We start from the raw sequence: 14260 nt of genomic DNA, 5'->3' as shown, positions 1-14260 counted from the left end.
TACAGCTTTGTAGATACTAGTGGGGGGAGCATCAAGGTGGTAGAGCAAGTGAGCAGTCCAAAGTCATTGTGATATGATGGAAAGATTTGAAATGCTTCAGTTGGAAGAGGGGAAGAACTCAACCACAGGAACTGATTCCTGGGTGAGAAAACTGATTCTGTAAAAGACTGGGTAATTTCTTCACTTGCATCCAGTACCCTTTCTGGTGTTGAGCTATTCACAATGTTGAACTCAAAGACTTGTGACTGGAAAAAACTTTCTTCAAAAAAAGATTCCTAGCACCTCACAAAATGTTTGAAATCCTTAAATTTAACTTATGAAGATGTCATCTCTCTTAGTAGTCTGCAGGAAATGAGGGGTTCGTTTCCTTTGCTTCCATCCCCAGACACATCGAACTTAAGTTAAAAAAAAAAAACCAAAAAACAAAGACCCTTTAAAACTTACAGGTGCTTAAGCTGCTGTAATTTATTTCCATAGCAAGTTTATTTATGTTCAGTAGATGCTCACCAGCTTCCTGAAGTTGAACTTAGTCTTCCAGGTCTCTCTGTGAGTCTGTCTAACCAGGGTGCTTGAAGGATAAGAATAAGTAAAGTTTATGAATGAAAACTAACAAATAAAATAATGTAGATAACAATCTACACAAGACATTTCTCCCTCTCCTTCAGATGTGTTTGTCTTCTGGGTCTCAGCTGAGGGAGGCCCAGCTGGATTCAGTGGGCTGAGTGGAAAGGTAGAGTAATGTAAATTGCACTCATTTAAGAAAAAGCCAGGTGATAAGGCTTTGGATTTTAGTTATCTGCTAGGGACTTAAAAGTTCATGAGTTCTGTGGGTAAAGTTAAGAAAATGCATTATTCAGTGGAAGGCGTTAACACTTGAAAGAGATTAAGAAATTTGTAATCGCATCTTGGTCTGAGAAGGTAAGCGACAACAACAAAACAGCTTATCAAAATATGCATGCTCTGTCAGCTGTCAGTTTTGAGTCTGAAGGCAGTACTGTCTGAAATGAGAACTTTGTAATATAGAGAGAAGACTTACTTCACACTTTATTTTGGTATGCATATGTGATCATGCAGTAGAGGAGGAGAAAGATTAGTGAAATATTAGTGAATGTGCTTTTAGAGACAACTTTTTTGAAGTGTCATCTGCCAAAAACCACATAATCTTTTCTGTTACCAGGCAAAGAGGCAATCAAACAATTATCTGGGAATATTAATTTTAAAAGAAGAGTGGTCTGTAGAAGTGAACTAGTTGTTGAGACTGGGGAAGGTGGGAAATGCCATGTCCTTGGGCTATGTCAAATGGCTTTTAAACAGTAGTCAGTCCCTCTTTCTCTCTTTAAAGTCAGAAATTGTTATTCCTTATGTAAAGGTTGTTCTCTTGCGGAATGATGTTAAGGTGCTAGAAAGTTTGCTAAGTAGTCCATGCAATTTTCTAATTTTAAGTGGGATATTTTAAGGCAGACTAAAGGCAACAACATCTACTTATTTAGCAAAGGCAACTTCATTCACTTTTAATATCTACTTTATAGTGTACAGGAGTGCACAAAGAATACTTGAAATCCCAGCACTTTTTATGTTTTTAAGTTTGTGGCCTGTATGTGTCAATTTTTAATATTTGGTTTCTGTAAATTTATTCCCTTGGCAGAAAATTGGTAGGTAATAGATGGGAATGCAAAGTACTTTTTTACCTGCTTTAACAGTGGCATTTGGGTATTTATGTAACTGAATAAGAATAGAGGACTTGTATAAACTGTTAATTGCAGAGAGTTTTTGCCTCTAGTGTCATAGGATCACTGTAATCTTAATACTTTATCAGGTTGCAAAGAAACATGTGGTATGAGCTTCGTAGAGGTTTACTGTGTCGTGACTAACAATGAGTTAGGTTTGACTAAAACAATTTTTGTAAGAACAGAAAACTTTTATGAACTGTTGTTTATATCATTTTAAACATTTTAAAAGAAATTTCTTTGACCATATGAAAACTATGTTTTAACCTTTAAAAATTAGGTTTTCCGGTAACCTTTTGGCTACGTAAGCTTTATTTTCCATTTACTTTTCCTGAGTACATACTACATATTCACTGTGATTATTTTTGTACTATGAGAGCTTCTTAAATGTTGGAGTATTTTGGAAGGGACAAATGAGGTTATGAATTGAGCAGCCAGGTGGTTGGTTGTTCCATCTAGTTAAACTAGGTGCCCCTGTGCCAAATTATTTCTTTTCAAGGCTTCTCTCCACACAAAATTCTGCTCTGAGCAGGGCATCTTCCCTTTTAGCAGCTGTACAAGTTTGTGTGACAGAAGGGTGTGTTCTGGGTGTATACGGGATCTTTCCCTCTTCCTCTTAGCCAGCCAGGTACTCGTTCACTTTGTGTAAGGACTTGTTCCCTCTACTGTTTGGAGGTAGAAGAAATAGGTGTTTATGATTTCTTCTTTCCCTTCTGGCTGCCATTGGCAATTATGACAGATGGCGTTGGAGAGACACATGTAGAAGTGTGCTATGTACAACATCTCTTTACAAGATTCTTGAGCTAAGGCTGTCAAAATCTGTTAGATGTTCCTATATCATACTGCAGGCACCATGTCCAAATTTTGCTAGATCTCACTTCAGTGTTGTTACGCTAAGCAGCCACAAAGGCATGCGAGAGATCTTCTGCGTAGAGGTGTTGAGTTCTAATAAGTTTGCCATCAAATTTGTAGTAGTAGTGGACCCTCATGTTTCCAGACTGCACAAGTATACAAACACAGCAGACAATTCCCTGCCCTATAAATAGGAGATCAGGCACTGTAAACCATGAAATGTTTAAGAGTGCGGCCACCAAGAGTTTGACTTGTCAAGAAGCCCTAGTTTTTTGTTCTAGTTGACCACTCAGCCTTAACTGCTTTTTCCTTATGGTTTTTATTTGTTCTGTAGTTAGTAAAATATATGTCTTCTCTCTCTGATGCCTCCATTTCAGCTGTGCTCTGCAAGTTAGGGAGGATATTCTGCCATCTATCCTGTTGGTGTCACTCTGAAAGAGTTGATACAAGATCCTTGTTCCTGAGTGCTCATTTTCTGTGAGAGATTTTTTTTTTTTTTTCCTCTCAAGAAAGAAATGTTCTACTGGACTGATTATCTCCATGCAGTTAACCTGTCTTGTCATATTATCTTCCTGGTTTGATTATTGGAGATATTTAAGGATTCTGCCAAGCTTCACCTTGTACTTGGAGGTTTTGGTTTGTAGCGCAGCCTCGATCTGATGATGTTCTTTGATAGCAAACTTGAGTTCATTTCTTTAAAGAAAGGGCTTTCTTCGTAACACTAGTATTTGCGAGAAAGTCAAATCTAGATACTGTTTTCAAAGTATTTTCTTTTTTAGAGTTGCCTTAGTTTCTACCCAAGATTTTAATGAAATTTGGCAACCATATGCCAGTGTGAAACCAGCAGGTTACCTGTTAGTATTCTTCCCTGATCCTTTGATTCAGGGCATTTTTACCTGTCATGTGAGAACAGTTCCCATCATTTACCTTGCACAGAAGTACTACTGTGTCCTACTACTTGCATGGCTGTCATGGAAGCTTTTGGAGAGAAAACATTTCGGTGTGATAGTTTTTCAGTAATGAGTCTGGAAGGTTCTTGGGAGCTTCCTCCAGGTGATATAATCCTGAACCCCCACTGTGGGGAACACGCATGGGGATGAGTGCTCTGAGGAGGAGGCCACTGATCAGTGGAGTTCAGGTTTTGCTCCAATGCAAATTCCCTTCACTGTGTCCTTGCTTTCTTCGTTGAAGTTCCTGGAGCTTTGAGACCGAGAAATGCGCCTCACACTTCTTAGCTCCTCATGAGAATACTGGGAAGCACAAGGTAAATGAGTCATGTAGGGCTACTATGCAAGATTTCAAAAAAAAAAAAAAAAAAAAAAAAAAGACAACCCCCCCCCCAAACTTCCAGGGCTGATTGCTTGTGACATATGTGTTAAGGTGAAAATTTATCCATTTGGTAAATAATTTGAAATTCTAAGCTTTATTTGAGAATGTTTGTATTATCAGGATGCAGGTCTCGGAATTCTATGCAAACAGCTACTACATATGAAACATGTTTTCAATTAAACACAAAAATAAAAATAATAAAATGAAACCATTAACTTCGTTAAATTGGAAACTGCTCAGAATTGGTCATTTTTGGGAAAAAAAGTTAAACTTTTTTTCTTATTCATGGTGATATCAGAGTTCAAGGTCTTGTGATTATACACGTGATGAATGTTCAGGATTTTTGTAAGTTATATTAAATGTTTGAAAACAGGTATTGTGAAAGATGCTTATGTCAGTTTGAAAACTTTGATGTATATTACATGCTGTTCAACAGTATCTTACATTTATTTAGGTTCCTCTAAAGAAGGAGGAGCTGGAGCTGTGGATGAAGATGATTTTATTAAGGCATTTACAGATGTTCCTACTGTACAGGTAAGATGCTGTGTGTACTCATGTTTGTTTTCAACAATATGCTACTTGCAATACTATGGGTTAGCCTACTTTTAAAATTTCTGTAATTTTACAGTCTTGTAAGCAAGTGTCGTTACTTTTCCTTCATTCTGGATTTACAGTCTCCATGGAAAGGTCTTTACTTTTTCCAGTTAGGTACCAAAAAACCCACCTTTGCTTTACTGTCCTACTAATTATTATCACATTGTGTTTAAGCTAAAATCCATTATTGCTTTTCTTCATCTTTTCCAGGGAGCTACTGAAAATAATTGTATGTTATAATTTTAATAAGAAAAAGATTTACATAACATTTGGAAAATTTAGGGCTGCATTTTCAAGGGATAATCAAGTAATAATAATATAGGCAAATAATTTAAAAAGCAAGAATTGTATTTTCAAATGTGCCTGAACTGTAATGATGCATGTATGGCATACATGTCCTTAGCTCTAGCAACACTTAAAAAAAAGAAATCTAGTGCCTTATTTGAATACTAATGAATCTGGTGCATTCTGAGTTCTTAGTTGAAAGAACAGATTTTAATTTGTGTTCTTTAAGTGTGGGAATTGCACATATTTGGTACTTTCATACAGTTGAGTCACGTAACGTGCTTGTATCTTCCTTGACCTATTTTGAGTAAGTTTTCATTGAGCAGCTGAGGTGCGGAAGGCAAGCAAAAACTCAGTAAGCCATAGTTCCCAAGCACCAGAAGGAATTTGTATGACTCCCTTTTCTTGATGTGTACTTCTGTTCTGTTTTTATTTCCCAAGATGATAGAATAGTTATTTGTTAGATCTCATTCTGCAGGCAGAAATACTGTCTGCTTTTATGAAGGAACGCTCTATCTCCATGATCCCTATCACATCAAGGAAATCTTTGTCTTATGCTTAAAGAGCTTTATGTTTATTTGCCTCTGCAAACTGTGTTAAGAATTCTTTGGAGGGCAAAAACATGGAGCTCTTAATATCATTTATCCCCATTATGTTGAACAGGGCCATATTCTACAGGACAGAAAATGTGCTGCTTGTAGTTCAGTGCCTTAGTATTTACAGTCCCAAGCAGAGTTCTCAAATCACTCAAGTTGGTTAATAACATTGCAAATACAGAAGTGGGTAACTCTATGTCATTGACCAGCACATGTGATTTTCTGTCTGACTGCTGGATGACCTAGGAAGGTAGGTCATTCCTAAACTACTAGAGGTGGAGGAGAAAGACACACTTATCTTTACTAATCTCACCCGAGTTGAGGTGAGGAGGCAGGGGAGAAATGTGTAACTGACCTCAAAATGACCTATTTGTTTCATGGATGAGAATGTAAGAAAGACCTGCTGACCAGGGGGGTCAGAAAAAAAAAGTTGTTTCTTTAGTATCTGTAGGAATAATGACTTCCTGCTGTCCAATTTCATGCTTCTGGTTGTGGACAATCTCTGATCTTTCCAAAAAGAAGGGTAGATCCCACGGTCTGAGACCACGTTAATTACTAAGGAAGGGAGAAGTTTCTGTACTAGACCCTGTGGAGAAAGAATGTTTATGACCTGTGATTTGCCAAGTTACTCTAAAAGCAAAGGAAACTTGTTAGAATGGGGAGAGGGAGTTGTGTGTACATTATTGGGCCCATTCCTGTGTCTTTCTGTTTATATTACGTTTGTGGGTTTCAGTAGTGGCTTCATTGAAAGTAAGGAAGGGAACTATATTATGGAAAAACAGATCCAGTTGTGAATCAAGATTAAGTGCATCTGGATTAATCAAGTAAATTGAGGTTACTTACAGTGTGTGTACGTTTAACTCATTCTTAAAAGCCTCCCATGGTAGATCTGGTTTTGCAGTAACCTGTTCCAATGACTGGTCATCACTAGTTTTTAGGAATATCCTATTGTTTATTCATACCTACTTTGAAATCCCCATGTTGGAAATACTTTCCATCTGTACAGTTATTACTCTTATTTATGTTTGAGCTTTTAATTTTTCTGTTTTTGATGTTGCACTTACCCCTAATGGGGGGTGGTGGTGGTTGCTGTCTAATAGGTAACAGCAGTTTATGAAGAAGATGGGTGATTTTGAGATGTAGTCTGATGGATCTGTGTGCCAAAAAGATAAGTACTGTGGTGAGAGGATTGTGCCTTCATAGTTAAGATGACAACCGTAATGTTTTTACAACTTTGTTTATTTGCCTTTGCTTAAACTGAAGAAAATTCTCTGTTGAGGTTATTAGGAATAACTCCCATTAGTAGCTAAAATTAGTTTTGAAACAAATCTAGTTGTTTTCATAAAAGTCATATGTGGGAACTTCTGAACAAAAAAAATGTATTGTGTCATTGACTGAACAAGGAATTTCATCTTGGCCTTCTAAAAGCATAATTAAGGGCAGGGAGAAAAGAAATTATTAAAATATTACCTTTTATTCCTCTGAAACTAATGTAGGTATGGACAACTTTGACAATTTGGGATTTTTCAGTGGAATTACAGTTTTAATTTCATGACAAGATAAAATTATGCCATTCATTAAATTCCTCATTACAATGCCAATTTGAATAGCAGAAATTGTTTGGGTCTAATTCTGTTTGTGCCAGGTAATTAAAGAAAAAATTAAATTCTTTGCCTAGGCATGCAAGTAGGGCAGACAAACCCATTGTACATGTTGCTTCTGTGTTTGTCTGTTGCCTAGCATGTCTTAATCCTGTGGCGGTAACTATAGCACATGGTCTCTGATAACAGACAGGCTGCTTCCCTTGGTGGTACGCTTCACTTCTTTGTGATAAGCTGGCATAGGCTGCTGAGTTGGCAGAGAGATTTTTGTCTTTCCTCTTGTAGGGTTAGCTTTTTGTAAGTTAAAGCCCTGAATTGGAAAGGAGACGTAGGAAAGATGGATGATGGTAAAGGGGGGAGACTGAGGAGGATGAATTGTGTCACGAATTCTGATGGCATTAGGGTCACCATAATAGGACACTGCATCTTTAGTTAACTAGTGACTACTCCCTTCCACTCTTAAAAGGAAAATAAGAATTTTCTTTGATAATGGAAATTTAATTTGGTAAAAACGCTTACCGAGACACACGTAATATTTATTCTTAATAGAACGATACCTATAGAATTACTGTTAGAGTAAATTAGTGTTGTGTAACAAGTACCATATGCTCCAAGTATAAATAATGGTGATACAAAACTCATGTTCGATTTTGCAGGCAGTGGAGTAGAAAGTCTGTTACACTTGGACCCACTGTTTTCATTAAATCATTTACTCTTTTTAAGTAAGTTATGCATTAGATGTTTATTGATTTCTAATGAAGAAGAAAACAGTAATCATGAGGATTAGCTTTTTGGTTTTTAGGGATGCAGTTGTGTCCCTTGCATAGAACTGCAAAGCAGCTTCCACAATGTACCCTGGAAAAGCTTACACAGCTGTGTGGTAATAAAAATTTAAATTTTATTGGTAGAGCATATTCGGAAGTTGTTCTCCACATGATAGTGAAGCTGGCCTAGGTGTAATAACTCGTGTCTTTCTGAAGCGATTTCTACAAACCAGATATGCAGATGTTTTAGAGCATGGATGTCTTCTACCTCCTCAATATTTCAGCATGAAATCTAGAGGCCTCCATAACCATGTTCTGTTAAAGCATTGGAATAAAAGTAGATGTCAATAGAGTCAAGGTCCTGTATCTATTGTAAGTGAAATTCATTTGATATGCTAAGGAAGTTGGAAAACTAGGCTGTATTTGGAATAAGTCTTATAGTAATTTCAAGTTGCCCAGGAAAATAAGATATTTTTTAGAAACTACACGTTCAGCTTAACTGTAGTAGAAGAAAGATCTTCCTAAATCTTTTTACAATAAAATAAAAGATGCATTTATACATGCAGATCTGTGTTCAAGAGACCAGTGTCAAAGCTCTTTAGCAATTCATGCAAAGCAAGGTGTCCTAACCACTGGTCCTTATTTCCTCTACGTGCTCTATGCTCTTGCACGTACAAAAATTATGTCTTGGCCTTAAATAAATAATGAGGGAGCATCAGGCACTACTATTTAGGTGCTATGTAAGTTATCATAGGTGCTATGTAAGTTATCATAGGTGCTATGTAAGTTATCATAGGTGCTATGTAAGTTATCATAGGTGCTATGTAAGTTATCATAGGTGCTATGTAAGTTATCATAGGTGCTATGTAAGTTATCATGCTGGCCTCCAGCTTTCACTCTAGAAGGGTATGACTTTCCTTGAAGTCCTGAATCAAATCTGCCAGCCCCATGTGGATGTCTTGGATGTGGGCAGATGGCACCAGATGCCTCTGTATGGGCAACTGAGTTTTGCCTGATACGTTTATGTAAACAACTTTTGATCCAAAAAATTGGAAGTCTTTAGCTGAAAATACGTTTCTGAAAAAACTCTGGCCAGATCAAGTTTCTGGTTAGTAATTTGCTTCATATGCTCTTCAACTTGTTCTCAATCTAGGGGAAAAAACCCTTTAAATTTTGCATATGCAGTGGAAGCAGAAAAGAGCATCCTGTGGCTTATGTCCAGGAGAATAGAAGGGTGGTCAGTTTATTTCTGACGTTAATAATACATTTTCATGACTTGTTTTTTATTTTTTTCTTTAGAAATCCTTTGTTGTATGTGTACAGTTATCAATAAATGCATTCATTAATGCATTACCAAATAGTGACTGATGCATGGTTAGATTGGTCAGGCTTCAATTTTGCTGGAGTTACTGTGTAGTGAGAAGAGAACTCCTATTGGAGGCTGCCCCTTACATTTATTTGCTGACTGCATAAGTTAATAAATGGTGGGCTTGGAGCAGTAATATATACAGAAGTTATGGAAGTTTTAAATTTATTTTTTCAGACAAATTTTTATTTTAGTGTTGACTAGCAGCCACTTAGGTCCTCACAGAGCCATGCACTCTTGTAATGCTGAAGACAGTCCCTTGTCCCAAAAGAGTTGCATCAGGTTAAAATCTGTTGGTTGAGTTTCATTCTAGTAGTGAGTATGAAAATGAAATTGAATTGCAATAATATTGCACCAGCTTATCTAAACCCCTCTGCTTGTACTGAATTACTTCTTTTTTTTTGTTGTTTTTTTTTTCCTAATGGAATTAATGACATTCTGGATATGATTAGCTCATCACAAAGGTGGAAGGTGAAATCTTGAGGAAAATGTTGATTCTTCAACTTTTCTTTTAATGAATATTCACTGCTCAGTGATATCCTCAAAGCTTTGCCTTAAAATGCCTGTTTTATACATACAGTTGTGTGGAACTTTTAGGGCAAGATTTTCAGAATTATAAGTGTGTATTCAGTCTTTTCAAGCTATTTTCCTTCATCAGGTTAACTGGGATATTAACAATATAATTTTTCTAATTTTTTTAATACTTCAGATCTATTCTAGTCGAGAACTTGAAGAAACGTTGAATAAAATCAGGGAAATTCTCTCAGATGACAAACATGATTGGGATCAACGAACTAATGCGGTAAACTTTTTATCTGGTTTCAGGTTTGGGTGGGTGTATTTCATAAAGCACAGGCAGCTAGATAATTGAAAATGTTTTTTCTTGAAGTAATTACACTCCAGATAATCAAATAAATTTTCATTTTAATTTTTAAACCTTGAATATCTGTATACCAGATAAGTTTGAGCAAGTATTTTAAGAAGGCTGAAATACATTTTTGCTGACATTGGAAGTGGAAGCTTTTCTAAAACCCATCATGTATGTTTCAGTGGGCATTTATGCAAAATTATATATTCTGCAGGTAAACTGCTAGTATTAGTACCTCTTATGTGCAGCTATAATAAGTTTCATTTGCAGGATTAGAGTCTTTGTGTGTACGTAGCGCTTAAATTTTTTTTATCAGGTTTATGGCATCTTAGTGTTTGGAAACAGGTATGTGAACAGAATTACATATTCATATATTTGGAGACTGGGAGCTGAGACTTTTTAGCTCTATAATTTGATAGATTATTTTTTTTACAGTTTAAATTACTGCCATATATTTCAAAATGATGCTTTGCTTTAAAGACGTGCCTATGTACATTTTTGCAATGAAGTTGTTACTTTTTTAGTTTGAAATGCATATTGGTAATGTCCTAAACTAAATGCCTTAAATATTTTAGCTGAAGAAAGTTCGGTCGTTGCTTGTTGCTGGAGCTGCACAGTATGATGGATTTTTTCAGCATTTACGGTTGTTGGATGGTGCTTTCAAGCTGTCAGCCAAGGATCTCAGATCCCAGGTGGTTAGAGAAGCATGCATTACTGTAGCGTAAGTACAGTTCATGTGTGTTTGCGTACATTGGTAGATTTTAGTATCCATTTGACTTACGGGTGCTTTATCAGTGTTGCAGAAAAGCTTATCTTATTGGGTTGCTGTACACTATGACTGATGAAGAGTCAAGTCAGCATCCGAAGCCAAAGAAACATTTAAAGGAATTTGGTTTTTTAGGTGATATATGTAGTTGATAATCCTGTAACGGATGGTATGTGAAGAACAAGTTACCATCATTACACTGAGTACTTAGTGCAAGTTAATATAAATGGCTGTAAGTAATACTGTAGTACTGGGGGCTAGTCTTAGGAGCAGTTATGGTTGGGTGAATGGCACAGCACTTTACTGTGACTGCTTGTAATAACAAAGTGAGCTGCCCTGTAGTGGTTTGAACATTGTACATTTTGGTGAGGTAATACCTTTCACGTCCATGATAATTTTAGAAGCTGTGGCTGAATAGAAATAAGATATTGACCCTTACCATCTGGGGACTCATTAAATTCAAGGGCAGCAGGAAAAAGCCTTATTTTTACACCAGAGTAGTCTTTCCACCTTCCATGTTTTCCATGGCTTTTTTTCATCTGGAAAGACATTAATGTACCCACTGATTTTCAGTGGCCATCGGGAACAGATATGCCCCAGAGTTCACCCTTGCTATTCTCGTCTCCTGATTGAACAGACCATAGGACCTGTTGGAGCATACAACTGTTCTTGCCAGGGAAATCGAGGCTTTGAGAAAATAATGCTAACCTTTCCTAATGTGAACTCAGGAGTAGTGTAAAAGTACTGTGTAAATGTCCTCATCCAGGCCTAAAAGCCTGGAATTTTTCTTGATCCCTAAAACTTAGATATATTTGATGTGTCGTTTGCTGCTGACTGCAAATTCTTTTTATATAGACTCTTTGCATGGAAGAAGTGCTTGTTGTCACCACTGGACAGTTAAATTACTGTCTGTTGTATGTGTTTGTATATTTGTTAAAACTAAAACCATAAACTTTAATAAGCAAGGGAGTCAAATTTTATGGTTGGCTAATTATGATAAATTCAGTAGTTTTGCCTGCATTCAAAAGGGAGAAAATCTCAAACAGTAATTTCCATAAGATTTCAGATAGATGTACTCTAAAAGTGTGTTAAAAAGAAGAAATACTACGATATTTTATGTGGACGTGAGATTTTTAGCCTTTCAAATTGTGGTATTTGTTTTTAATTACAAGAAAAAGTTAATAGTCTTCAGCCTCTTAATGTGTCTGCTAAATAACAAAAATGTTCCACAAAGCCCACATTTCCAATGAGGCCAGGACTTGGAAATCATGAAATTAAGAAATTCTTTGTTTGGAAGGATAAATCTTTAAAATGTACAGTGAACTTTGTTATTTTAAGATTAAGAAATTAATTTTTTTAACAAGTTTTATTTCTTTTTCCTAAACAGCCATCTCTCAACTGTTCTGGGAAACAAGTTTGATCATGGCGCTGAAGCTATTGTGCCTACTCTTTTTAATCTGGTTCCCAACAGCGCCAAAGTGATGGCAACTTCTGGGTGTGCAGCCATTAGATTCATTATTCGGGTAGGTGTTCCTCTCACTTTGCTTGCTAGGAATATTCAGGTGGTGGCTCTTAGCGGAGGTAATAACAATTCTGAAGTACAGGATTATATATCATTCTTTATTGGAGAAGTAATTTTTCTCACAGGTGGACAAATATTACTTATCATTGAAACCAACTGGCAGCATTACCAAAGTCAAGATGGAGGAATAATTATGAAAAGCAAGTCTGTTTGTTTTGTGGTTTTGTGTGGGTTTGGTTTTTGGTTTTTGTTTTTGTTTTTTTGTTTTTTTTTTTTTTTTAGTGTGTTAATTGTAAAAAGGCAAGTGTGTTTCAAAGGGTAACTGCTTTTAACTGCCTTTTTGGAAAACACAAAGTTAAGCTGGTAGTCAAGAAGCTAGTAAGAATTTAAAAAAAAAAACAAAACCAAAACTATTTCTTTTTATCAAAAAACCCGCAAAACATAATAAAAAGAAATTTGACCCATAGACTTAATGATAAAATGTTGAAAGAGGCCAGACATACATGGACCATTCAGAAAGCACAAGTTCATGGATGAAAAGCCCAATAGAGATTTTAATCCTCGGGTTTAAGAACTTTCTAAGCTGAGTCCTTAAAGCTATAGCATATAGAAGAGGGGAATGCTGTATACTAGCTGTTTTTTATTGTCTGTTCCTTAAGCAGCTGCTACTGACTGGTGTCAGAGGCAAGATGTTTAGCTAGATTTTTGGGACTTGTACCGATATTTTTGTTTCAAATAAAAGTGGGAGGTTGCGTGTAGTTTCTACATTAAAAACTGTGGTGTTCTTAATGCTAGGCACTTACTGCTGTTCACTATGATCTCATCTGTGTTTTAATTTTGTACTTTTCCAACAACTTAAGTGGTTTAATCACTCACACCTTTTGTTGCCATCCTCAGTATGTTTTGGAATCTGTACTTTGCCTACCCATGCCTCTGAGAATGTGCTCTGAGACTTCTGCATTACCTTTACATCAGCACATGGGCTAAGATCCACTGGCATTTTTTCCCCAGACTCTTACAATGTACTGTGAGATGGCTAATGGCACAGAGTTGAGAGTGCAGGAATACCCCTTATGCAGGATGATTAAAGTTGTAAGAGAAGACTAACATTTGCACTAGTATTAGATGAGCTCAGGCATGTAAGAAACTAACCCTGTGTTGTTGTTTACGGGAGCCAAATCAAGCAGCAGAAAAGCAGCATGAAATACAAATTCACTGATTATATTAGATTGGCTTTATTAGTTCAGTTCAGTTGGAGAAAAGCCTACACATCGGCTATAGCTGCCCTGATTTTGTTTAAACTTCTGTTATTCTTAGCTGTAATTTAACATACTAGATTGGAAGCATAGAAGTAAGAAAATCCTATCCATGGTGTTCAAATACCCAATCCATAAATGGCTCATGCAAGGTGTTCCAACAGAAAATTCAGGTTTCAGTGGAAAAAGTAAGAAATCAATATCAAAAGTCAAACAAAGTGCAGCCCCACGCTCCTTTGGACTTACATCCTTTGGACTAAATGAGAGTTGGTCAGGGGGTGTGTGATGCATTGAATATTTAGAGCCCAAGCCATTACAGCTCTTGGAGTCAGTGTTTTGCTCAGAAACTCCTACTAGAATCCACTGACAGCCAGTTCAGATCCTGGTGCTTTAGTATCTAATTGCTGTAAGAGTGAGTCTGCATAAAGAGGGAGGTTGTATTATACTAGTGATATTGAAGAGCTCCATTTCATCTTTGTGCCTTTATTGGATTTCATATTTCTTCTCCAGATAATTCTTATACTGTAGTCTGATTTCTCTTTCTTGACTCCTAGTAAATCAGGAAATCAATTTAAAAAAAAAGGAGGGGGGGAGGGGATCATGATGAGATGCTAGGGTGGCAGAAAGTCTTTTCCAGTGGGAGGTGGGATTCAGGTTGGGCAATTGAGCTGCAAGGTGTGTTGGGAGGAAGCGTGTATCATTACAGCTTCAGAGGGGTGTAACAGATGAAACGT

The 14260-nt window shown here is 36.7% G+C and overlaps 1 protein-coding gene across 24 annotated transcripts in view; it reads left to right on the top strand.

Annotated features, from left to right (window-relative positions):
- CLASP2 (cytoplasmic linker associated protein 2) overlaps positions 1–14260 on the top strand; it is a 152798-nt gene that overhangs the window by 72563 nt on the left and 65975 nt on the right. For all 24 annotated transcript variants that reach the window (XM_075056125.1, XM_075056089.1, XM_075056061.1 and 21 more), the window contains 4 exons: positions 4363–4442; positions 9824–9916; positions 10558–10703; positions 12136–12271. In XM_075056125.1, the coding sequence (XP_074912226.1) occupies positions 4363–4442; positions 9824–9916; positions 10558–10703; positions 12136–12271 (455 nt within the window). The remainder of the gene's footprint in view (positions 1–4362; positions 4443–9823; positions 9917–10557; positions 10704–12135; positions 12272–14260) is intronic.

This window comes from Buteo buteo, chromosome 2, assembly GCF_964188355.1.
Source record: "Buteo buteo chromosome 2, bButBut1.hap1.1, whole genome shotgun sequence".
Lineage (NCBI taxonomy): Eukaryota > Metazoa > Chordata > Aves > Accipitriformes > Accipitridae > Buteo > Buteo buteo.
This window is presented reverse-complemented; position numbering and strand designations above follow the sequence as displayed.